Source organism: Ochotona princeps, chromosome 13, assembly GCF_030435755.1.
Source record: "Ochotona princeps isolate mOchPri1 chromosome 13, mOchPri1.hap1, whole genome shotgun sequence".
NCBI classification, from domain to species: domain Eukaryota; kingdom Metazoa; phylum Chordata; class Mammalia; order Lagomorpha; family Ochotonidae; genus Ochotona; species Ochotona princeps.
This window is the reverse complement of record NC_080844.1, coordinates 45,126,368-45,152,856: the sequence shown is the minus strand read 5'-3', so window position 1 is coordinate 45,152,856 and position 26,489 is coordinate 45,126,368. Positions and strand designations below refer to the sequence as shown.

The following is a 26,489-nucleotide window of genomic DNA, read 5'->3' as shown; positions in this document are numbered from 1 at the left end:
ATAACATGAACAAAGAAGCCATCACTGGTTACTATGGTTAGAATTCTCCATTTTTTAAGATTTATTTTTCACTTTTACTGGAAAGTCAGATATACAGAGAGGAAGATCTTCCATCCATTGATTCACTCCCCAAGCGGTTGCAATGGCCAGAGCTGCGTCAATCCAAAACCAGGAGCCCAGAGCCTCTTCTGTGTCCCCCATGCGGGTGCAGGGTCCCAAGGCTTTGGGCTGTCCTTGACTGCTTTCCCAGGCCACAAGCAGGGAGCTGGAATTAGAACCGGTGCCCATATGGGATTCCGGTGCCTGAAAGGCAAGGACTTTGGCCACTAGGCTACCATGCCAGGCCCTAGAATACTTCATGTTAAGGAAATATTTTTGCACTTTCTTCTTGTAAGAAATAAAGACATTAAACTAAAATACTAATAAAGTGATAGTATAACAAAATGCAAGTTCTTATACTAGTCTATGAATTTCATATTAAAAATGGTCATCTACTTCATCACACAAAAAATAAAAATTATATGATCTGGCAAATGTAAGTCAGTATTGCATCTATTATTTGCCCCTCTGAGAATCTTCAAGAAATATTTTGGCCAAATCATACAGGCTTCTGCCCCTCTACTTCTCCATATTCTCACTAATGGCTCTTTTGAATTTCTGGTGCACTGGTAAAGGAACCACGGTAAATTTTCCTTCAACTCCAGAAGAGCAGGAGTAGAATCCAACCTACAGAGACTGAGAGTAAGGAGGGCTTCTCACAGCAGCCCTCTACCACCCGTTAACCAAACCATTTAAAACAGGTTAATACAAGTGCCTGTAGGATGACTGAAAAGTCAGTTCTGTGAGATAATGCTTCTGTTTTAGGAGTGTAAGCACAATCATTAGAGATGTAAATTCTTACCGATAAGGCACATGCACAGCTCTTTGTTAATTTGTCCATCTTCAGTCAATGCCCCAAATACCAAGCCATCAGCACCATAAAGCTTGGCAAGCTGAATGTCAGCCTTCATCACTTCAATTTCACGATCTGAATATAAAAAATCACCTCCACGTGGACGAATCATCACAAACACTGGGATCTGGACACTCTGCTTCACTATCTGAAGGAGACCTGCAGGAACAGAAAGCAGACTAAAATTCAAATGTGAACCAAAAGTTCTATGCAGTCAATAACACGTGACTTAACATTTACATCTGTTCTCACATTATACCTAAAATAAATGCAAGCAAACTGAAGAAACCAGAGAAAAGATGGTCTAAAGAAAACACTGAGGAAATATGCATATTATAGAAGGTGACAGCAGGGTTAAGAGTTTTTTTAAAAAATGAGTTAGAAAGATACTGCATTTTTTTAGGGCTGGTAAAATATTTGTAGGGCTGGTAAAATATTTGCCATTGCTTAGCAGGTAAAGTCACCACTTGTGGTGCTGACAACCCATATGGGCATTGGTTCTGATGACAGCTCCAGTTAAAAACCAAGGTCGGCCCGGCGGCGTGGCCTAGCGGCTAAAGTCCTCGCCTTGAAAGCACCGGGATCCCATATGGGCGCCGGTTCTAATCCCAGCAGCTCCACTTCCCATCCAGCTCCCTGCTTGTGGCCTGGGAAAGCAGTTGAGGACGGCCCAAAGCTTTGGGACCCTGCACTCGCGTGGGAGACCTGGAAGAGGTTCCTGGTTCCCGGCTTTGGATCGGCGCGCACTGGCCCGTTGCGGCTCACTTGGGGAGTGAATCATCGGATGGAAGATCTTCCTCTCTGTCTCTCCTCCTCTCTGTATACCCGACTTTCCAATAATAATAAATCTTAAAAAAAAAAAAAAAACCAAGGTCAACACAGTACAGCCAACCAAACCACTAAGACATTCTATAAAAGCCACCACATAAAACTGGTAAAAGCTAAGTGAAACATCAGATGCACAAAAACTAATTTTGAGGCATAAGTACGATAAAGCAAAGTAACAATTTGTTTCCAAAAAACACATCAAAAAATTAGAAACAGATGAAGTACTTAACAAAGAATTCAAAACAATTATAAAGACAACTAAATGACATTAGAATAATAATTCACATGATATGAACAAGAAATTCAGCAAAGAAATAGAGATCATCAGGAATCAATCAGGGGGACAGCACAGTAGCTCAATAGGCTGACCTTCCCTTTGCAAGTGCTAGCATTCCATATGGGCGCTAGTTCGTGTCCCAGCTGCTCTACTTCAGATACAGCTCTCTGCTTATAGCCTGGAAAAGCAGTGGAGGAGGGCCCAAAGCCTTGGATCCTGTCCCGGCATGGAAGATCTGGAAGAGCTCTGGGCTCCTGGCTTGGGCTCTGCACAGCTCTGGTCGTTGTGGCCATTTGGGGAGTCAACCAGCAATGAAGATCTCTCTCTGTCTTTCCTTCTCTCTGAATATTTCCCTTTTCCAATAAAAACAAATAAATCTTTTTAAAAAAAGAAATGAAAGGATGATAATGACCAACAGGAAAACACAGAAAAGCAAAACCTAAACAGTAGAGCAGACATAGAGAAAAATATAGGATTTGCATTTTATTTTTACTTTCTGGACTTCACCCTTTGAGAATCTAGCTAAGGTATTTTCCCCCTGTATTATAATTCTGTTTTTTCTTGTATTAAGTTTTGATATCGGGGTTATGCAAGTCTTTTAAAATGAATTGGAAAGTGATCATTGTCTATTTTCTGAAACAGCATGTTGTGCTATTATTCTAACTTAAAGTGTTCAGTAAAATTTATAAGTGAAACTGTTTAGGTCTTTAGTTGTTTCTGGGTGGAAATTTTAAAACTGAATTTAATTTCTTAAACAGATATGCAGCTATTTAAAATTTTCTTTCCATATCAGTTTTCTGAATTTATGTATTTGAATATGTGCACTTTAAGTGAAATAAGTCAGACTCAGGAAGGCAAACACTGAATGATCTCATCTACGTGTAAAATTTTAAAATGTTGATTTCAAAGGAGTTCAGAGCAGAATAATGGTCACCAGAAGTTGGAGAGTAGAGAGGTAGAAGGCAGGGAGAATGGCAAAAATTAGTCAATGTTTCATTTAAATGGAAGGATCAAGTTATGAGCTGTTACTACAAAACAGGGTAATTATAATGAACACTGTATCACATATTTCAAATTAACAAGAAGGATGTTTAGTGTTCCTACCACACTTGAGGCAATGAACACGTCCACCATCACTCGAAGTTAATCACTGCATGATGTGCGTGGTTTGAGACATGACATTACATGTATATAATTACGCCAATGAAAACACAAAACAAAAAATGTCACCCTAACTTTATTTCATGTGTTCAAAAAGTTAAGACTTGTAGGAGATAAAAACAGATTTAAAACTTGAGAGATTAAAATGTCAACATAAATCAATAACAAAATTGATGCAAAATGAAATGTCAGGTTCTTGGCCAGGACAGCCGGTGCTGAGCCGATTCAAAGCCAGGAACTTCTTCCATGTCTCCCATTGGGATGCAGGGTCCCAGGGTTTTGGACTGTCCTCGACTGCTTTCCCAGGCCACAAGCAGGGAGCTGGATGGGAAGTGGAGCAGCTGGGACACGAACCGGCACCCATATGGGATACCAGCACATGTAAGGCAAGGACTTTGGCTGCTAGGCTACTGTGCTGGGCCTGATATTTAAATCTCTTTTAAGATAAATGGGACAGAAACAAAGAAAAAAAAAAAAGATAAATGGGGCAAACACTCAATGCATCAGGTAAGATGTCACTTGGGACAGCCAATTCCCACATCACGGTCCTAGGTTAAAGTTCCAGCGCCACTCCTGAGCTCAGCTTCCCAGCAATACACACTCTGTGTGGCAGCAGGTGCTGGGTCAAGCTGCTGGATCCCCACAACTCATGAGGGAAACTTGGGTCCAGTCTCCGGCTCCTGACTTCAGCATGACCCAGTCTTGGCTGTGCACACATCTGGAAAGTGAACCGGTGATGGGATATTTCTGCCTCTCTCTCTCTCTGCCCTTCAAACAAACAAAACAAAAATAAATGGCATCTCAAACAAAGGACACATATGAAAGATATAACAGCAGGAAGACGGGGAGAGGAGAAATAAATCAAAGCCAATAATATACCATGTCAGTACAGAAAGGAAGAAAAAAAATCAAAAGACTGATCTTTGGGACCAGTGCCTTGGCTTCACTGACTAATCCTCTTGGCTGCTCCACTTCTTGTGGCCTGGGAAAGCACTGAGGACAGTCCAAAGCCTAGGGACCCTGCAACCGTGTGGGTCCTGGCAGAAGCTCCTGGCTCCTGATCAGTACAGCTCTACTTGTTGCAACCATTTGGAGAGTTAACCAGCAGACTGAAGATCTTTCTGTCTCCTCATATCTATAAAGTTGCCTTTTCAAAATAAATAAATCTAAAAAAAGCCTGATCATTGGTGCTATTGCACAGCAGCTGAACTGATATTAACAGCAACTTCTTACCTTTCAACAATATATATTATGATCTATGTATTTATTTGAAAGGCAGATTCACAAAAAAAAGAGGAGAGCTTTTCAATTACTGGTTCATTCTCCAAATGCCCACAACAGCCAGGGCTGAGTCAGGCCAGAACCAGCAGCCAGAATTCCAGTGGGGTCTCCCACATGGGTGGCAGTGTGGCAGCAATCACTAGGGACCCCTGCCCTGGAAGGAGAAAAAGCTTGCTAGAGACAAACACTGTAGAGGATTTCCAGCAACAGACACTGGAGGAGGCATTTCTGAGAAACACAAACCCAACTAGCTCAACTGAAGTGACGTTATTAGGTCTACTGCAGCAGTTCAGGTACACATGGGTATGCACTTGTATGGGCAATGTGACTGCACTAGAATAAACAATCAAAAGCTGTATAACTAAGTACGCATTAAGACATTTTTAAGTTGTTCGAGCTAAAAAACGCCCTGCTTTGTTCAGGACCCAGAATTTGAAGAAGGAACTCTCCTCTGGATCTGCCAGCATAAAAGAATAAAGCTGTTCTTCCTGTTAAAAGCCTTAGTGTGTCCCCACCTCTCTGAAGCAAAACCCAAGTAACGAGCCTGCCTTTTTCATCGGCAGTCTCCCACACATTCTGATGCTGTGGTCTCAAGCAGCAGCTTAACCAACTGTACTACAACACCAGCTCCTTTCAACTTTCTGATGTGTGAGGGAAAAACATGTCTTGTCAAATACATGGTTTTGCTGATTTACAGTCATATTCTAGCAGACACAATGTCTATAACATAATTAATACATCATTAGTAAAGGACTCAAATAATAAATTCCTTTGAGAAAATCTGTGAAAAAGAAACACTTACCCATGCTGGGTGTGATCCCTCCTTCTAATAAACCAGAACACAATTCAATCCGACCAGCACCTGTAATGAGAAAGTATTGCTAAACAGAATTTTAAAAAACAAGCTCTTAGGCAACAAAATTGTTTTATTTATTTTTATTGGGAAGTCAGATACACAGAGAGGAGGAAGGACAGAAAGATCTTCCACTCAGTGGTTCACTCCCTAAGTGGCCACAAAGCCCAGAGCTGAGCTGATCCAAAGCCAGGAGCCAGGAGTTTCTCCCGGGTCTCCCATTGGGATGCAGGGTCTCAAGGCTTTGGGCCGTCCTCAATTACTTTCCCAGGGCTCAAGCAGGGAGCTGGAAAGGAAGTGGAGCAGCTGGGATATGAACTGGCATCCATATGGCATCCTGGTGCATATAAAGTGAGGATTTTAACTACTAGACTACTGTGCTGAGCCCTAAGCAATAAACTTTTACATTTTTTGTAAATACTGGAAAGTCTCAGAAATTGTCTAAGAGAAATATACTGTAGAACAAAAGCAAGACACTATTTTTAATGTCAATTATATTCTGTACCCCATATTGTATTGTTGAGCTACTTCTCTAAAAACTTTATATTAAAGAGAAATAACCTCAAATAAAGCATTTCTGGATTGGCCAGAGAGAATATTGAAAAGAAGGAACAATTTTTTTTCCATGAGAATCTTTCTCATGCCATTTTTAAAAAATGAGGGACTGCATTGTGGCACAGTGGGTTAAGTTGTCCTTTAAGAGCAATGGTTTGTATTCTGGCTGCTCCATTTCTGACCCAGCTCTTCGCCAATGGCCTAGCAAAAGCAGTGGAAGGTGGACCAAGTACTTAGGTCCCTACCATCCGTGCAGGAGACCGAGAGGCAGCTCCTCACGCTTTGTCTCAGGCTAGCTCAGCCCTGGCCACTGCCGTTATCTGTGGGAAACAGACAGAAGATCTCTGTCTGCCCCTGTTTCTGTAATCCACTCAATTCAATAAATAAATCATAATACAAAACCCCCCAAAAAGCAGACACTTGAGTAACTAAGTCAAAATAATCCCAAGCACAACAGAATCCTCAAAGTGACAGGATTATCACACCGCTGGGATCCTGTCCAGAGGCCTCCCAGGTCAGCCTGACCTGAAGAGGCACTCATCAGGCAGAGCCAGGACATCTTCATTAACTCAGGCAGCTCCAATGGACTAAGATAAGCGCAAGATTTCTAAATCTAGGGTTACTATGATGAAAGAATTCACTGGAGCACAGAGAGCAAATCCATTACTCTAAAAACTGGAATGAGAGAGATAAGCAAGTATTTACCCTGCCTTTCTCACAAACTAAATAAACCTCAGCAACACTAATCGATCAGGGCAAATTCTCCTTCATATAAGTATTCTAGTTAATAAGGGAAAAATAAAGTTTATACTTACTATACCATCATTTTGTAATCTCTACTAAAATGTAGACTGCTAAAATTATTATGTGAAAAGCTGACAGAAAATCTTATAAATGATGGACCAGGCTGGCAATATCAGAATTTAGTGATCAATGTATCATAAAAACAGAAAAAAACAAGGTGTTAAAGTCTGCTTATGTGAAGTAACAGAAAAAAAAAACATTACCTACAAAATAGGTAATGATGATGGGCCATAGGGAATTGCCAAAACTCCAATCTGAAACAGATTAAGCCCTAGATGAACTTTACAAAGAATGCAGCGATTGAGAAATATATCAAATAAATGAAATCAGAAATTCTGAGATTATAACCTATTCTAAGGAGCAAATATCACAGGTTAACAAGTAAACTACACATAAAGAAAGCAAAAAAGAAAAAAGAACAGGACACTAAGGGATTCAAAGAGGTTTAAGAGACAGACCAAACAAAAGGTTTGGCTCCAGATTAACAGAACAGTTACCAAAAAACCCAACTGGAGGAATCTAAAATCTGACTATACATCTGATGCTGTTTATGTTAGTGATATATGGCTATTTCTTTTAAAGGCTCCTTGAGGATGGTGTAGATTGCTGTGGCACATTGGGTTAAGCTCTGCCAGCTCCTCATGTGGGCACCAGTTCCAGCCTTCTGATGCAGCTCCTTGCTCATCTGACTGGGACAGTAATAAAAGACAGCTCTAGGCCCTGGGCCCTGACCCTTGCAGGAGACCGGGAAGAATCCCTGGTTTGTCCCGGATCAGCCCTGGCCACCGAGACCATTTAGCGTGTAAACTATTGCTGGAAATCTTACTCGCTCTCTCTAGTCTAACTCTGACTTTCAGATAAATAAATATTTAAGAAAAAGGATCCTTACAATTTATTTTATTTCTAAATTATTTATGGATTTTTTGTAAGTCCTTTTGAAAACTACAATAAAGAAACAATAAATAGGATATCTATCTTTTGCAGATAAATACTGAAATTTTTTAAAAGATGTATTTTATTTTTATTGGAAAGTCAGATTTTACAGAGAGCAGGAGAGACAGAGGAAGATCTTCTGTCCATTGATTCATTCCCCAAGCAGCCACAACAGCCAGAGCTGAGCCCATCCAAAGCCAGGAGCCAGTAACTTCCTCCAGGTCTCCCACATGGGTGCAGGGTCCCAAGGCTTTGGGCTGTCCTCGACTGCTTCCCCAGGCCACAAACAGGGAGCTGGATGGGAAGTAGCCACTGGAATTAGAACTGGCATCCATATGGGATCCCAGAGCATGTTCAAGGTTAGGTCTTTTTTTTTTTTTTTTTTTTTTAAAGATTTATTCATTTTATTACAGCCAGATATACACAGAGGAGGAGAGACAGAGAGGAAGATCTTCCATCCGATGATTCACTCCCCAAGTGAGCCGCAACGGGCCAGTGCGCGCCGATCCAAAGAAGGGAACCAGGAACCTCTTCCGGGTCTCCCACGCGGGTGCAGTGTCCCAAAGCATTGGGCCGTCCCCAACTGCTTTCCCAGGCCACAAGCAGGGAGCTGGATGGGAAGTGGAGCTGCCGGGATTAGAACCGGCGCCCATATGGGATCCCGGGGCTTTCAAGGCGAGGACTTTAGCCGCTAGACCACGCCGCCGGGCCCCAAGGTTAGGTCTTTAGGCACTAGGCTACTGCACCGGGCCCACATACTTAAATTTTAACAGTGAAATTACATGATGTCCCAGAATTTCCTTCATAATCTGGCATTTGAAGCAAAGTAGGAATACAGATCAGGGATTAGCAAGCTACATCCTGAAGGCTAGATGCCCATATCTTTTTTTGTTCCGGTTATTGCATGTGAACTAAGACTTAGGATTTATAGGGCTTGGCGCCGTGGCCTAGCAGCTAAACCCATCACCTTGAATGTGCTGGGATCCCATATGGGTGCCGGTTCTAATCCTGACAACCCCGCTTCCCATCCAGCTCCCTGCCTGTGGTCTGGGAAAGCAGTCGAGGACAACCCAAAGCCTTGGGCTCCTGCACCCCCATGAAAGAAGCTCCTGGCTCCTGCACCCATGTGGGAGACCTGGAACAGGCTCCTGGATCTTGGCTTCTGATGGGCTCAGCTTCTGCCACTTTGGTCACTTGATGAGTGAATCATCGGATGGAAAATCTTCCTGTCTCTCCTCCTCTCTGTATATCTAACTTTTAATAAAAATAAATAAATCTTAAAAAAAATTCAAGATTTATTTATTTTATCTGAAAGAATTACTGAGAAAGATAAGGAGAGACACAGAGATTTTCCCTACTCTGGAAATGCCCGCTACGGCCAGAGCTGGTCTGAAGCCAAGGGCCAGGAGCTTCTCCGGGTTTCCCACATGGGTTCAAGGGCCCCAAGACTTGTGCCAACTTCCGCTGCTTTCCCAGGCCATTAGCAAAGAGCTAGATTGGAAATGAAGCAGCCAAGTATGTTACCACACTGACTCCCAACTAAGAATAATTTTCACAAATAATGGCAGGCACTGTGGCATAGTAAGCTAATCCTCCACCTGCTAGTGCCAACAGCCCATTCGGGAACAAGTTCTATTCCCAGCTGCTCTATTTTTAAATCATCTCTTTCCTTATGGTCTGGAAAAGCAGCACAGAATGGCACAAGTCCTTGGGCCCCTGCACTCACATGGGAGGCTAGGAAGAAGTTCCTGGCTTCTGTCTTTAGAACAGCTCAGCTCTGGGTTTTGCAGCCATTTGGGAGGTGAACCAGCGAATGGAAGAGTTTTTTCTCTCCCTCTGTAAAAATCTGCCTTTCAAATAAAAATAAATCCTAAATAAATCCTAAAATAATGACAGCTAACAATAACAGCTTCCAGCCACACACCACACAATTCATCCACTTAAAGTATGCAATCTAGTTCTCTTTAGTACACACAGAGTTGTGTAACCATCCGTGATTACTTTTCCTCACAACCCAAAGCAAGCCCACAGACTTCAGCAGTCACCTGCCCTGCTCCTCATGCCTCGGAGCCCAAGGGAGCATCAATCTTTCTGTTTCCATAAATTTGTCTTCTGCCTGTTTCATATAAATGGAATCACACAGCAGATGGTTATGACTGGTTTCTCTCATCTAGAATGTTTCAAGATTGGTCACCTACTGTATATGACTACTTCATGCCTTTTCACTGCTGAACTATAAAAGGCTTTCACATTCTCAAAAGACTAAAAGCAAAAAAGTGACACAGATCAAAAGCAACAAAGCTAAAAGTCTATTCTATGTGGTTTGCTACAGAAGTGGTCTGCTGCCCTGAGACAGATGGAGGAGGCACTCCATGACTGCCTCTAGGCGCTCATTACTATTCTTTCTACTTTTATATTGTCTGAACTTATCCGTAATAAGAAACATAAATTATTTCTGATCCTGAGATAATGGGAATATCCATGCTTCCCAACAAAACAGGTGTAGAGTACAAAATATACCTTAAATTACAAATACCAGTAGAGTCAGAAATTTAAAAACAAGGTACTGACCAAAGTCGTAATGGTGAAAGTGAAATCATCTGATAACTCTAAATAAATTCTCACTGACTGCAATAAAAAAGATAAACAAATAAACTTTCTGAGTAAGCACTACTGTGGACACTGGGAAATGGAGATCATTTTCCAGCAGGGTTTCCAGCTGCTTGTTTTTCAAAGGCTACCCGGGCTTCCGAGGTCACTTCTCAGGATTCATTTTCAGACTGTCATTCTCCAGTTTCTCTTACCTCCTCTTTCTGCATTCACAGCTGACTCCACTGAGTCAACACACACTTCCATGAGAAATCCATTTGCTGCTCCTAAAATACAAAGAAAATAATGCAAATTCACTAGGGTACTAGGGTACTAACTACCCGAGCTAATCTGCCACAGATATTTTACATTTTTGCAAAATTCTAATAGTGGTGACTCAGAGGGGGATATAGTAGGACCCATGAGTGCACTAAAATACTACATTAATTATGAAACTGATGTCTCTGGGCTTTGCAATAGGTGCAGACATATGAATAAGATGTTATGCGAAGAAAAATACACACTAAATGTCAAATGAATTTTCCTAAAAGTCAGACTTCAATACTACAATTTTTTAAGTTTCTCAATGCCTATGAAATATAAACTTCTTTGTAAGAAACATATTTACAAAAGCAGTGACAAAATGACATCCTGGTCCTTCAACTTTTTTTTTAAGATTTGTTATTTTTATTACAAAGTCAGATATACAGAGAGGAGGAGAGATAGAGAGGAAGATCTTCCAACCGATGATTTACTCCCCAAGTGAGCGCAACGGCTGGTGCTGTGCCGATTTGGAGCCAGGAGCCAGCAGCCAGGAACTTCTTCCAGGTCTCTTACATGGGTGCAGGATCCCAAAGTATTGGGCTGTCCTCGACTGCCTTCCCAGGCCACAAGCAGGGAGCTGGATGGGAAATGGAGCTGCCGGGATTAGAACTGGCGCCCATATGGGATCCCAGCGCATTCAAGGTGAGGACTTTAGCCATTAGGCCACGGCGCCAGGCCCCCAAAACTCATATCTTTAAAAAGTATATTAGAGAACTTTTGAACTATCAAAACTCTTGAGCAGGACCCTTGGAGCGTGCCTCACATTGGGGACCTGGGATGGGAGGGAGGCTGGGTAGGGCTTTTCCCTTTATTTCTCCCCTGACCCCAGATACAGGGGGAAAAAATGATGATATAAGTGTGAAAAAGAAAAAGGGTATGTTAGAGTCTCTTCTGTAATGCAATAATACCTGAATGAATGCTCACCACACACTGAGACTGGGTGGTGGGATCTGGAATTTCTATTTTTTTCTTTTCTATATTGATTTTCCCACCTAATATTGCTTTTTATAATTGTAGAAAAGGCAAGTTTTACTTAGAAAACCAAGCAAAACAAAACTCTACCACCAACATGAAACTGTAACTGCCTCTTCAGATGCTTCTAAGGGTCACAAACTCAGCGTGATGCTCTGCTCTCAAACCAGCCCACCACTCCAGCCCCACGCATTTCCTGACAGCCACCAGTGGCAAACACAGCGGCGTGGACGATGCTGCAGGTCACCATCTGCCTCACACCGCACAGGACCCTGGGCAGGAGATGGTGCAGAAGTCTACACCAGGCGGAGCAAGGCCACTGCCCCACCCAACAAAACCAGGGGCAGGAAACCAAGAATCCCTAGGAGGCGGCAGGGCAGTGTTCAAAGCGCGGTAGCTGGGGTAGCTTTGGAGATCTCTACGGCTCTGACAGGGTGTGTGCGGTCCAAAAGACCCTCGTAGTAGCAGAAAAGCCTTGTCTGTTTTTACCACCACAGTGGGGTGGAGTTTTCAGGAAGCTACCAGACGTGCTAGATCAAAGGCATTTAGTAGCTGTCGTCCATTCAAGGTGTGATTTAAAAGGCTGGCAAAAATACAAAAAAATGTTACCTCTCTATTTTTTTTTGTTCAGTAATAACGATTTTTTTTTGCAAAACTATTTGGTAACATGCCTTAAGTTCATCGTGTTTATTTTCTAATTCCAAAAAAAATAAAAAATACGCATGCACTTTCCTTTTATTCCTGATAAGATCAAAATTGGTAGCGATAGCTCCATATAAACAAATCCTTTGTTTTTTGTTGTTCTGTTTTAAATTTTTTTTCAAGAGGATAACGGATGTCCAGCGATCAAATATGCGAGGCGCTGGTTTGAAGGACCCTAGAGTTCGCAGGGGAGGCGGAATCTGAGGACCGCGGCCAGTCCCCTGCGGCCAGCCCCCTGCCTGCCACCTGCGGCTCTGGCCACAGCCCCTCGGGGGCCCTCGGAGAGCGAGCACCCCGGTTCTCCGGCTCCCGGGGCTGGCATGGGCCGCGCGCTCCACACGCCAGCAGCCCGGCGAGGGCGAGGGACGCGACACACCACGGCAGGCGGGAGGTTCGAACCCACACACCTGACTCCGCTTGCGCAACAGCTCGTTACCAGGTGCCCTGCGTCGCCACATGTTTACAGTCGCGAGGCCAGAGGGCGAGCCGCGCCCCCTCCTCCCGGCAAGAACCTGTGGTAACCGCTCTGGGGTGGGGAGCACTCGTGACAGGACACGACCCGCGCCCGCCAGCGCCGAGGAGCCGAGTCGCCGACCGCCTTCTCACCGGCCTTCCCCGACGAGAGGGGCGCCGATTTCCGCTCGCCCGAGAGCCCCTGCCTCTTCATGTTTCCCGCGTTCTCGGCTTTCCACTCGCAGCCCCGCTCCGCCGCGCGCGACCCGAGGGGCGCGTTCTGAATTTCAGCGCGCCCCCGACGCTCGGGACCCAGCATCCCCCGCGCCAGCCTAGTGGCTCGCACGCAGGCGCAGTCCCTGCTCGCTGCATTGCCGGAAGTGTTGGTCCTCCGCCGTGGGCCGGGGAGACGTGCCGGCTGCTGACCCGTACCGCGGCGCGCCCCGTGGGTCGTCATGCAGCGGCTGCTCGGTCCTCCCTTGAAGGCCCTGATGGGCAACCGTGGTCTCCGGCTGCTGTCTCCCAGGGCCGCGCCTGGAGCGCAGGTAACCGTGCCGCGGGCTTGGACCCCGGGGGCGGGCCCGGGAGGTCGAAGGGCCAACGTAAACCGCACGTTTCTGGGACTGTCCTCGGTCCAGAGCCTGGGTGCTAGTGTGAACCCACGGTTTGCTGGAGGCATCTTTCTGTGCCTCGGTGTCCTCATCTGTAAAATGGGGATAGCACTACCTCCTAAGGTTTGTACAAAAAGCCTTTAGCACAAGGTAAAAAGCTTGGCAATTTCTGGTTTTATTTTTTGCTAAGGTGCCCTCCGAGGAGTCAAGAGCTACTTTATAACCCCATTCTATAGAGAAGGGCATTGAGGCCTCATTATCTAAAAATGATTAATTAGAAATACAAACAGGGATGTTTAAAGAATAGAGGCAGAACGGTATTAGCTTAAATAACTGCTGAGTGATTAAAAAAAAAAAAAAAACACTTATTTGAGAGGCAGTCAGCTGTCCCTAAGGGCTGGAGCTGAGCCTGGGCCAGGCCTGGACGGAGGAATGCCATCCAGCTGTCCCACGTGGGTGGCAGAGACCGACTGGCGTTGGGGCTGTGCATTTGCAGAAAGTTGAAGTTGGAGCTGAGAGTCTAACCTGAGTGCTCCAACCTGGGAGATGTGGGAGGTGGGCATTTCCACCACTGTGCCTAACACCCACTGCATGCACATTGGGTGTTTGAGTCCGCTACCTTGGAGGAAGCGATAGTTAATCCATTTGTCAAATATGAAAGGCGCTGTAGTTAAGGGAACAGTGGGAGTCTGACAGGAGCAGCAAGATGAACCAGACCCTTTTGTCTGAAGCTCATATTTTACTGTGAGATAGAGATGGATGAGTGAGGGTGACCTGTTGCAGACCTTGGAAAGTCTGGAAATGCTTCCCAGAAGTTGAGATTTGCAGTGGCTGTTGTCAGTGAAGGAATAGAGTCAGTGAGAAACCATGTTTCAAGACCTGTAGAAGACAGAAAATAATTCAGGCCTGGTGTGGTAGGCTAGCGACTAAAATCCTCACCTTACACGCACGAGGATCCCATATAGGCACTGGCTCATGTCCTGGCTGCTGCACTTCCCATCCAGCTCCCTGTATGCGGCCTGGGAAGGAAGTGGAGGAGGAGGACCCAAGGCCTTGGGACCCTGCCAACCACGAGGGAGACCCGGAAGAGGCTCCAGGCTCCTGGCTTCAGATCAGCACAGCTCCGGTTGTTGCTGCTGTGTCAGGAGTGAATCAGCGGATGGAAGATCTTCCTTTCTGTCCCTCTTCTTCTCTGTGTATCTGACTTTCCAATAAAAATAAAATAAATCTTAGAAAAAACAAAAAAAGAACAATCCATATTTGGGTGTCTGAGGGAAAGACAACAGAGACCAGGACATGTGGTATGGAGATGGGCTGGTGGGAAGCATGACTTGAGGTGGGAAAATCAGCTGGAGGGTGGATGCCGTGAGAGATGACCGCTTAGTGGGCAGAAAGCAGATGTCCACACACACAGGGGTTGATTGTGGGGGGCAGACCTTTCTGCAGGTGACATGTGTTTGTCTCGATCCTTAGTGTGGCTGCAGCTGTGGCATGAGACTCCCTTGGAAGCCAGGGCGATACAGTACCATCTCCGAAGTAGCCTTGCCATCTGGAAGGGGTGGAATGTCCCTCGCCTCGAAGGCCGCTGAGCGAGTGGTGGGCCGCTGGCTCCTGGTCTGCAGTGGGACGGTGGCTGGAGCAGTCATCCTCGGTGGTGTGACCAGGTGAGGAACTGGGGTCATCAGTGGAGGCAGGAGGCAAGGGAGAGGAAAAGCCCCTGAGGGTTGTCTGAATAGGCTCTCATTTTACAAAGCAGGACAGTTCCTTAAAGAGGAAACATGTCTGATCATTTGTACTGCTGTAGCATAGTGAGCTTATTTTTTTTAAACAGAAGAATTTATTTATTTATATCTTTGAAAGCCAAGGAGAGACAGAAGATTTTCCATCTTCCGGTTTAGTCCCCAGTTGGCTGGAAGAGCTCTCAAGAGGCCAGACTGAAGCCAGGAGCCAGGGAGCCCATCCATGTCGCCCACATGAGTAGCAGGAACCACATGCTTCCAGTGTCTTCCACTGCCTTCCAGGCCCATTAGCAGGAATCTGGATCAGAGGCAGAGTACTTGGGTCTCCAACCAGCACTCTGATCAGGGCTGCTGGAAAGTGCAGCAGCTGCAGCACCACAGCCCAAGCTGTGGGCTTAGTGTTTTAGCAATCTTCTGTAAAGACTGCGGCAGGAAGCTGGGGTCAGAAGTAGAGCCAGGACTCGGATACGGGCTGCCAGATCCAGGCCACAGGTGCTCCAATGCTGTCTTCACTGCCCCAAACACAAACCCTAAAGCTTTGAACTATTTGAAGTAAAAACAAATACATTCCATGTATCCCATTTGTTCATATGTCTCTCAATCTATAGAGACTGGATAAATTCAGACTCTTCCTTTCTCTCCTTTGTAGTTTTTAAAAATAAGACTTATTTTTATTGGAAAAGCACAGTTACAGAGAAAGATCTTCCGTCTGTTGGTTCACTCCCCAAGTGGCCGCAATGGCTGGAGCTGAGCCGGAGCCAGGAGTCTTTTCCAGGTCTCCCACGCAGGTGCAGGATCTCAAGGCTTTGGGCCATCTTCCACTGCTTATCACAGGCCACAAGCAGGGAGCTGGATGGAAGTATAGCAACCAGGACACAAATTGGTACTCAAATGGGATCTTGATGCTTGCAGGGAGAGGATTAGCCAATTGTGTCAATTATTCTTGATGAACAAAGTGATTCATCCGTAATTACTCTGGATTTTGCTGATTGCATTATTTTTTTTTAAAAGATTTATTTATTATTTTTATTACAAAGTCAGATATACAGAGAGGAGGAGAGACAGAGAGGAAGATCTTCCATCCGATGATTCACTCCCCAAGTGAGCCGCAACGGGCCAGTGCGCGCCAGTCCGAAGCCGGGAACCAGGAACCTCTTCCAGGTCTCCCACGTGGGTGCAGGGTCCCAATGCATTGGGCCGTCCTCAGCTGCTTTCCCAGGCTACAAGCAGGGAGCTGGATGGGAAGTGGAGCTGCTGGGATTAGAACCGGCGCCCATATGGGACCCCGGGGCGTTCAAGGCGAGGACACTTTAGCCGCTAGGCCACGCCGCCGGGCCCTGATTGCATTGTTATAGTGAAATTTAACATGTCTCTTTCTTTGTATTTCCTATAGTAGCTGTTTGCTTCATGAGATTCAGATTGGGAGTAAGAGGGCAAAAGACTTTATGGGAGAGTAGCACATTTGTGAATATCTGGTGTCTGTTATAGAGGTCAACACATTGATAACCATGGTCTTGTCCGCTATTTAATTAAAGTCACAAAATGTTAATATTTTAGTAAAGAGAAACTTTCCCCAGTCAGCATTTTGGTTATCCAAAGGCATTAGTAACATGAAAAACAGGATAAATACTTGGTGTATTCTCTTTATCAATTTCCAAAATAATAAACTGGTTCTTAGGAGCTTACAGAGGCAACAGATAAAGCATTTGAATTTTATGTCATTATGAGTTCATAAGTTTAAATGTACTTGATAGGTTTCAGTCCATTGTGATGATTGATGGTACTGATGATTTGATTAAATAAATGAAATCTTTCAAAAAAAAATAATAAAAAAGATTCTTATTTGAAAGTCAGATATACAGAGAGGAGATACAAAGATCTTCCATCCATTGGTTCACTCCCCAGGTGGCCACAATGGCGGGAACTGAGCCAATCTAAAGCCAGGAGCCAGGAGCTTCTTTCATGCAGGTGCACGGTCCCAAGGCATTGGGCCTTCCTCTACTTTCCCAAGCCACAAGCAGGGAGTGGGATGGGAAGTGTAGCAGCCAGGACATAAACCAGCACCCTTATGGGATCCTGCCACATGCAAGGGGGAGGATTTAGCCACTAGGCTGTTGTGCTGGGCCTCAACTGTCTCATCTTTTGTCAATGGGAATCTCTCTTTAAATTGGCTATATTGCTTGCTTCAGGCCTAAAATCAGCCTTTTATTTTAGGAACCCTCGCTCCTTTTTGTGAAAATACTTTTTGATCCTAATAGAAAATGTGTCCCTCAACTTCTGTCCACATTCTGTGGGCCTTTATGTGAAAATTTCTATTGTTTCATATAGGCAGGTACAGAAAACTGCAACAAAATTGGGCTTTATTGTCTTTAAATTAACTCAAGAAGTTTAAGTACATGTGTTGGCAACGCCCGCGTTGCCACGTACCCCGAGCCGAGCAGAGGGACTAGGGTTACAAAAAAGACAACACACAAGACAACACGCAGTACACAGAATGCCGAATGCGAAAAAATAATCGATCGATCTTTATTGAAACTCCAGGCTTTCTTTTATACTCTGTCTAGCTCCTCCCAGTGTTTATACAGTCCTCAAGTGGCCACCCTAAATCCCTTGAGTTCCTCCCAGTGTCTATCCAATCCTCAAGTGGCCACCCTAAATCCCTTGAGTTCCTCCCACTATTTATCCAATCCCTTGGCAGATAACTTGACAAATAGGAAGCAGGAACTTGCGGTTAAGCCAGTGGCTAGATGTATCAGGCCAAAATTGCCCATCCTGTTACCCTCTGAGAAACAAACTAAGCTGTAGAGTTAATCCTTGGGAGACCGGGGCCTGCAACCTGTAGTAAATCACTTTTCCCCTTGTAAATAATGTTGGCTATGCATTTAGCATACATCTGTTTGATCTAAGGGGTAATTTTGACTATGACGAAATGCTATTGAAAGGAAAAACTGGGGAAAAGTGAAGAAAATTGTACCTGATAGTAGTTACTTCTGAAAAAAAAATTCTTAGCAGTAGAGAGAACGGTATTGAAAGAAGAAATAATGGAAGGATGTGTTTACCTTTAGTGGGGTGCATTTCCAGTCTACTGCCATGAACCATCTGAGTAATTGAGCATCACATACATAACTCACAATTGTTTCTTATCCTAAGGCTAACAGAGTCTGGCCTCTCTATGGTAGACTGGCATTTAATAAAGGAAATGAAGCCACCTACAAGCCAAGAAGAGTGGGAAGAAGAATTCCAAAAATACCAGCAATTTCCAGAATTTAAAATGTAAGTGTTAGAGAAAATCAGGTGAACATCCCAGTAGACCAATTCAGTGTATTGTTTATTTAATACCCTTCAGAATGGTTACATCCCTTTATACAAAAATGTGTGTGTGTGTGTGTGTGTGTTTAAAAGGCCAAAAACAGAGATGTCTGATCTGCTGGGTCCCCAAATGCCCACAACTGCCGGAGTGGGCTAGGAGCCAGAAACTTGGTCCAGGCCTCCTCCGTGGATGGCAGGAACTTATCTACTTAAGCCATCACCCACTGCTTCCCAGAGCACACAGTAACAGGAAGCTGGAACCAAGAGTGGGGCTTGACCTGAGTCCGGGCACTCTGACATGGTATGTGAGCAGCCTCGGTGGTGTCTCTCAGATTGCTTTACTTCTTGATCTTTGGTTAAGTTACATTTAGTCAGCTGCTTATTCTTTTCTTCCAATTCCAAAGTCATCCTTTAAAAAAATAATAATAATTTATTTGAAGTTAAAAGGAAACAGAGTTTGTCTTTCTGCTGGTTCACTCTGCAAATGGCTAAACCAGGCTGAAGCCAGGGGCCTGGAACCCCATCCAGGTCTCCCAAGTGAGTCGTAGGGGCCCAGGCACTAGGGTGTATCTTCTACTGCCTTTCCAGGTGCATTAACAGGGAGCTGATCAGAAGCAGAAATATCTGGAACTTGAACCAGTGTTAATACGGGATGCCGCCATCTCAAGTGGCAGCCTAACAGGATATACCACAACACCAGCCCCAGCAAAGTCGGAGAAAAGGGGAAGAATCAGGGTATAAGTCTCAGAAGTTCTGCATTCCACAGGGGAGTATTAATAAGATGGATGTTTCTTCTTTTTTCCTTTTTTATTTCCCATTTTACTCAGCCTGAATCATAACATGACGTTAGCAGAATTCAAGTTCATCTGGTACATGGAGTACTCGCATCGAATGTGGGGTCGCATGGTAGGCCTTGCATACATTCTGCCCGCTGCCTACTTTTGGAAAAAGGGCTGGCTCAGCCGTGGCATGAAGGGACGTGTTCTTGCCCTCTGTGGCTTAGTCTGCTTCCAGGTAAGAGTGACTGAAGTATAGGGACCCAGAGATGCTCCTGGAGTGTCCTATTTGGCATCATTTTTAAAAAGTAACGTTTGAGGGATTGTAACAAAGTGGTTAAGAATATAAATTTTAGTGTTACATGCTTGACCTCAAGCCTCAGCTCTACCACTTCAGGTCAATTAGTTAACCTCTATAAACTCTGATTCCCTTAGTTGTAAATGGGAATAATAGTAGTACCTATGGTTTATTTGTGTGTGAATATTAAATGAGATAATGCATATAATACACTTAGTCAAGTATCAAATTAGTAAGCACTCAGTAAACATAAGCGTTTTCATGCATCATCACAGGCAATTTCTTAATTTTAACTTGTCTGTTGCATGAAAAAGTGGATCTCTATACTGTAATAGGGCAGGCGTTTGATGTAGCAGGTAAGCTGCTGCTTGGGACCCCTGCATCCCATATTAGGGAGCTTGGGTCAAGTCTCAGCTCTGCTCTGTGTTCTTGCTTCCTGCTGATGTGCACCCTTGACAGGCACCAGATGATAACACAAGTACTTGGTCCCTACAACCTGTATGGGAGACCCAGAGTTTCTAGCTCTTCGCTTCGACCTAGCCCAACCCCAGCTGTTGCACATGAGGACTGGACAAGTGGATGGGAGATGTTTCTCTATATTTCTGTCTTTCAAGTAAATCAATACCTTTTAAAAAAAAAAGGAAAATGGTTATAGCTGAAAGATAGTTAAGTACAAACACGGATTAAACTCTTGTAAGTTGAACTTCCTTAAGGAAAAGAGCTTTGAAAGACATAGTTAAGAGCTGAGAGCCAAGAATGGGAATCATGAGTGAAGACAGAAGTCTGTTTCAGGTCCTAAGGGAGAGTAGCAGAGCATCAGAGAAATCAAAATTTGATCAGGAGGAAGATAGGTTAATTTTACTCAGCTGTGCTAAGAAGCCACCAGCTAGACAGGATTAAAGAAGGCAAAGAAAAAAATAGAGGCCATAAACAGATTATAAAGAATTAGACACTAATAAAGCTCACTGAAACTAGGGAAGGATAGATGGAACAAAACAGAAGTTATATCTTAGAACAAGCTTCCAGGAAGGAAGAAATGGAAGGTGTTGAACAGGATTATGGGAAGAAGAAGGCAAGACATGGCATTCACCTTCACCATCTAGTGTGTCATGCAGATGAAATCAAGAGTAACTAGAAAATCCAGGGTAATCTTGGCAGAGAAATTGCAGGGAGCTGGAATCAAAGCAGTCACACTAGAAGCCTAGGACTCCAGGAAGGATGCAGGGGTCCCAAGCAGCTGCCATACCAAACTCTGGTGTCTCAACTCCTTCTGCTCTGCTGTTTTACTGGATTACATGATGTTAAAACACACCAGGCTACCAGCTATTGGTACAGCTTTACACACAGATGCTCTTCTGTGCCCTTTTCTCTATTTGGATTCTACTTCAGTCATTGGTGCCATCTGCCTTGATTCTTGGGACACAGCGCACATAGCAGAGTTGGGCAAGGAGAGGTCAGATGGGCAGTGTTCTTGATGCACTTACTCAGGGAATCTGGACAGTTTCCAACTTATTTAATGGCCTCCTGTTTTGAATTCTAGGGTCTGTTGGGATGGTATATGGTGAAAAGTGGATTAGAAGAAAAACCTGACTCCTATGACATCCCTCGGGTTAGCCAATACCGCCTTGCTGCCCACCTGGGGTCAGCCCTTGTTTTGTATTGTGCCAGCCTGTGGACCTCACTGTCACTGCTGCTTCCTCAACACAAGGTGAAAATCCATCCGGATATTGTTAACCATCTCCACATAGATGGTTGAGGGTATCAGGGAAATGGACATTCTGGTTCCAGGTCCAAATTTACAAATTCCCTTAGAGGAGCATCTGTGATTGCCAGCATTAGATTGTTCCCCAAAGTTTAAAGAAACATTGAGCTTTTAGGACACTGAACAGTTTTGGAATGCACAGTAAAATGTGCTTTTGATGAGCTAAAGCAAACATCCAAAAGTAAAAACATGGCTGCAATATTTTTAAACATTGTGACTGCGAACACACATACTGGAATTTATTAACCATTTTTTAGTGTGTAGTTCAGTAGTGTTAACTAAAGCATTGAATCATCAAGTGATTTGGCTGTTGGGCAGACGTCAGAGTATTCCGAGATAAACTCAACAGCTACAAGGTCTGAGTGCATTATAATCTTATGAGGCCACTGTCATACACCATCCATCTTTTGACCCAAACATCATTATGTACCATGTGATTGTCTTCATGTTTCTGTGCAGCCAATCTCCAAAGATTTTTCATACCCATTAAATATTAACTTCCCAGCTACTTCTTTGCCTAGTCCCTGGAAACCTCCATTCTACTTTTTTGTCTCAATCAATTTGACTTCTCTGGTTACCTCATATAAGCAGAATTAGCATTTGTCTTTGTGATGGGCATTTTCATTCAGCATAATGTTCTCCAGGTTCTTCCATGTTATAACACGTGCCTTCCTCTTAAAGGTTCACTAATAGCCCACTGTATGGATGTACCACAAGTTTTGTTTGGCTTTCAGGATCTTTGCTGCCTTTCCTAGTTCCTGCAATAGTTTATCTGGAGGATTTCCTTTCTTATTTAGTTGCCTGAAACCCGTCAACTCCTGCAGTTGAGACGATTCGCTCATGGAACAGCAGGTTTAGTGTTCCTCACGGCTCTCTCAGGTAGGTATGACTATTATCAAAGATGGCCTTTTCTGTTCCACTCTGGTGGGATGGCTCCCCTAGTGCTTTGCCCCTTCCTCCTGCATCTTCCTAGTTCTCTTTCACACCTGTCTCTCATTGCTACCATCTTCACCCTGTTTTCTAGTCCTTTCTCCCTTCCAAAAAAATAATCCCACTTTCTTGGCACTTGAACAGAACTATCATGTATCTGCCTACATCCAAGCTGCCTGTGTTCCAATCCTGGCTTCATCACCTGTGAACTGTGTGTCCTCTGTGGGATGATAGCAGAATGAGTAACACACATGATGTGTTCACAACAGCACCTGGAACACAGACAGCAAGGGCTACAAAAGCATTAGCTGTTATTATTACATAGACATTGTTAATATATTACACCAAGTCAGAAAAAATTGTACCTCCAAAGATGGTCAAAGGAGGGCATTCCAGCAGAGAACAGCACAGATTCTCCTGCAATCTGTAAATCACATCCACTCCTGTGCACTGTCCTGTAGCAGAATCAGGAGCCTCATGGGTTAGTTAAATCAACATGAACTAGAATTTTAGTTCTTCAGTCACACTGGTTCATTTTGAGAGCTCCTTTCTATTATCATAGGAAGTTCTGTTGGACAGTACTGCTCTGCTCTGAAGTAAAAATAGTACTGATTCAAATCAATGGCTTTTCCAGCCTTTTTCCCCCTTAATACAAGAGCATGGATTTTGACTTTATAAGCAGCATTCACAAAGATAAGCAATAGGATCCACACTCCTCCACATCTTCTTTGATCATAAATAAAAGATCAGTTGTCCATTAATTCTTGGATACCCCCTTTATGTGTTTACCCAGGACTTAGTTCCTAAGTCTGGGCCTTTTCTCATTTCTGTGTTTATTCAACAAACATGTTTTGAGCACTTAGGGAAGTCAGATAATTTCAGATTGTATTCAGTGCTATGAAGAAAAATAAAATAGGATGAGGGAGCAGAGGGATATGGGATAAGGGAGAATAGTTTTATAAGATTATTGGGTGAGATCTCTATAAGGTTACATTGAGTAGAGACCCATAGAAGCGAGGGCGTAAATCATGCAGTCATCTGGGGAAAGAGCATATCTAAATCAAGTCAGTGGTACTCAGTGGGGAGGGTGTCAGTCACTGAGAGGATTTTGCCAAACAGCTGTGCTTCTTCCAGAACTAGGGGAGTTGTCAGAGTCTTAGAATAGGTGTTGATGTCTAAAAGCTCTCATAGTGGTTATGATGTATATTATCTGAGAAATTTTATTGTATATGTTTTTATTATGCTGTGACTGTTGTCTACCTCTGGGATAATGTCTTTTGGTTTTTATTTTTTTTCCATGTCAGAACTAAGATTTGGTCTCTTCTGTCATTGTGATAAGTGTCTCTGTACATTGGAACACAGGAGCTTTTGTGGCAGGGCTAGATGCTGGACTTGTTTACAACTCCTTCCCCAAAATGGGAGACTCCTGGATCCCAGAGGACCTCTTCACCTTTTCCCCCATCCTGAGGAATGTCTTTGAGAATCCCACCATGGTGCAGTTTAACCACCGGGTTCTGGTAAGCATGACTGGTGGCTTCCTGCTGCTGAGTACAAGCAACCCAAGTGCGTGTGCCCCTGCACCCATGTGGGAGACCCAGAAGAAGCTCCCAGCACCCGGCTTTGTCCTGGCCCAGCTCTGGCCATTGCAGCCATCTGAGGCGTGAAAAGGTGCGCAAAGATCTGTCTGCCTGTGCCTTTCCCTGTCAGTATCTCTGGCTTTCAAATCAATCAGTAAATCTTAAAAAAAAAAAAAAAAAAAAAATCACTGTGACAGGGAATGCCTGTCAGGTGAAAAAAGCCTTTTGAGTGGCAAGCTCAAGACGACCAGGGAATCATCTGGGATGGAAGTGCTGGGAACACCCAGTGGCTGGTACAGGAACGGCCCTGCTGGTTGCTGTGTGTTTCCAGAGAAGCATTAAAAGGTGAACAGAAACTAGGCAGGCAGGTGAGTCGAAGGCAGGCATTGCGAGGGGTCTTTCTTCCCCACAGGGGATCACTTCAGTCACTGCCATTACGCTGCTCTACTTCCTGTCGCGGAGAATGCCCCTGCCCCGAAGGACCCGGATGGCAGCAGTAACCCTGCTGGCTTTGGCATACACACAGGTATAAACCACTTCCCTTTGGTCTGATGATGTCTCCAAAACAAAAAGGAGAGGCGGCATAACACAAGAAAATATATTCAGCATTTATAATAAGACTAGAAGATTAATAACCTGAATATAAGGTATAACAATATATAAGAAGTGCTGAATGGCAAGTAAAACTGAAAAATTGTTTGGCTTCACTCACAATCAGAGAGGAGCAAACAGTGACTACCATTTTGTGCCAAAGAGAAAACAAATGAAAAAAAGGAAAGATAATCAGGTATCAGAAGAGGTACAGGGAAGTAGTGGTTATCGTAAAATGTTTCTCATGAGAGCATGAATTGGTACAGCATTTTTCAGGGGACTAGCAGTATCTTCAAATGCCAAAGCATACAGTCCTTTGGTCCAGCTTGTTGTTAAGTGTCTGTTCCAGGAACATTGTGCTGCAGAATTTTACATAAGGAAATTCATTGTGGAATACTGGAAATGCTGTATTTGAATAAACAATGATACCTGACTACTAATGCTATTAAAGTAACCTTGCAAGACATTTTATTAAATGAAAAGCAAAAGCAAGTAGCATGAACTTTTTTTTTAATGTATTGGTGGGATAATGTGGAGGCCCACATCTGAACATTTTCCATTTGGACATGTGGTTACTACTTTTCCATTTGCTTTCTCCCCTTTGCAACAGGTGGGTTTGGGCATTAGCACTCTGCTGATGTATGTCCCAACTGCATTGGCTGCCACTCACCAGTCGGGCTCCTTGGCTCTTCTCAGTGGTGCCCTTTGGCTCATGAATGAACTCCGAAGAGTCCCCAAGTAATCCACAGAGGATCAGCTTCTCAAGATGGAGACAGACATTTTCCATCTATTGTGGCTCACGCCCCAAGTACCTGTAACAGGCAGAACTGGACAGGCTACAGTCAGAACCCAGAACTCAAGCCCCGTGGGTGGCACAGACCGGAGCACTTGGCCATCACCTGCTGCCTCTAAGGCTGCACCTCAGCAGGAAGCTGGACTCAAAGTGGAGTTGCAGCACTTGAACTTGAACCAAGCGGTAATCTAACTGCTACATCATATGTTGTTTTAATTCAGTGATTTGGATTAAAACATTGAATGTAAAGACGAAGGAATCCAGCATTACTAACAACAGATGACAGAGGCAGCCCAAAACAGCTGTAAGTGCTGTTTGGCTCATGAAAGTTAATAATTTCCTCGGATTGAAATTGCTCTGAGAGTTCACCAGAGAGCACAAGGATGGGTTGTGAAATTAAGCAAATTATATAGAGTTAACATCCTCATTTGAATAAAGTAACTTACAGAAGCTTGGATAAAGAGGCTTGGCTTTATATTTCATGTAAAAAAAGACTTAAGGGATTTCAGCTGGCTTTGGATTTAAATGATGTATCAGTGGTGTTTCTGGTGCTGTCAGAATACCACTACGGTGCGGCATTCTCACTCAGTAACCGATAGAGGCAGGACATCTCCCGTTACATAAGTGTCCAGAGGAAGAGGCCAGAACCACTGTCACACAGGAATGGCCCAAGGAGTTAGTGGATTTTTTACTGATGAGAACAGCTCCAGAGAGCAAAAGTCCCACCCTTGAAAAGCAGCAGGGGAGTGAGTTTCCTTTGTGCTGTAAAGTGATAGGTCAAGGTCGCCAAAAAGTAGCTTTCCTATTTGTAGAAGGGTGGGGTGGGGGGTGTGCAGGGCAAGTGTCCCAGTGAAGGAGCTAAGCTGTGGATGAGCTTGTCCTGTTGCTGCTTTGCAAGTCTAGGTCTGAGTTTTTATGTGAATGCTCAGGTAAGCATAAGCAACTAAGGTCAAGCTTTTACCAATGTTAGGTAGTCTTCACAGGTCTGGGAACTGTGTATGATCTAAAAATTCTCAATTTAGCAATTCAGAACTGCTGAACTATTGAAACCAGGTGAGCAGTGCCCTTGGAGGATGTCCCATGTCGGGGATCCTAGGATGGAGTGAGAGGTTAGTGGGGCTTCTCCCTATTTCTCCCTCCTTACCCCAGATACACACACAAACATAAAATGTGGAAACAATGGTCTTACCCACTTTTCTGTAACCCTTGATCCTTTGTGACCTAATTAACTATATAAAGATTATCAAAATAAAAGAGAAAAAATTGCCAATTTACAATCTGCATTAATCATCTCCGTTCCCTTTCCATTTCAGGGCCACCATTTTCAAGCGGTTCTTTGCAAAACGAAAGGTTGTTTTTGATTTTTCTGAAATCCTGGAGCCTGGTAGATTTATGCTTTGGCATAGAAGTGGTTCCCAA

General features: G+C 44.0%; 2 protein-coding genes across 3 annotated transcripts in view; one reads left to right on the top strand and one right to left on the bottom strand.

Annotated features, from left to right (window-relative positions):
• Positions 1-13,141, bottom strand: part of CUTC (cutC copper transporter) — a 37,633-nt gene extending 24,492 nt beyond the window's left edge. For both annotated transcript variants that reach the window (XR_009246513.1, XM_058671612.1), the window contains exons 1-4: positions 12,838-13,141; positions 10,449-10,520; positions 5,302-5,361; positions 902-1,111 (exon numbers count right to left, since the gene is read on the bottom strand). Coding sequence is in view for 1 of the 2 variants with exons in the window: in XM_058671612.1 (XP_058527595.1) it covers positions 902-1,111; positions 5,302-5,361; positions 10,449-10,520; positions 12,838-13,141 (646 nt within the window). In the remaining variant the exon portion in view is untranslated. The remainder of the gene's footprint in view (positions 1-901; positions 1,112-5,301; positions 5,362-10,448; positions 10,521-12,837) is intronic.
• LOC101532752 (cytochrome c oxidase assembly protein COX15 homolog) lies at positions 13,099-25,353 on the top strand. Its single transcript, XM_004579968.4, has 9 exons — positions 13,099-13,229; positions 14,769-14,959; positions 18,185-18,307; positions 19,171-19,357; positions 20,958-21,125; positions 21,977-22,058; positions 23,472-23,626; positions 24,099-24,212; positions 24,888-25,353. The coding sequence occupies exons 1-9, from the start codon at positions 13,140-13,142 to the stop codon at positions 25,017-25,019; spliced, it is 1,242 nt and encodes a 413-aa protein (XP_004580025.2). The 5' UTR covers positions 13,099-13,139; the 3' UTR covers positions 25,020-25,353.
• Positions 25,354-26,489: the final 1,136 nt, after the last annotated feature.

Coding starts and splice junctions, on each gene's coding strand:
- LOC101532752 (XM_004579968.4), top strand. CDS start 13,140: ATGCAGCGGCTGCTCGGTCCTCCCTTGAAGGCCCTGATGGGCAACCGT. Junction 19,358..20,957: donor GTGGCTTAGTCTGCTTCCAG/GTAAGAGTGACT, acceptor TTTGAATTCTAG/GGTCTGTTGGGATGGTATAT. Junction 21,126..21,976: donor TGCTGCTTCCTCAACACAAG/GTGAAAATCCAT, acceptor TTTCTTATTTAG/TTGCCTGAAACCCGTCAACT.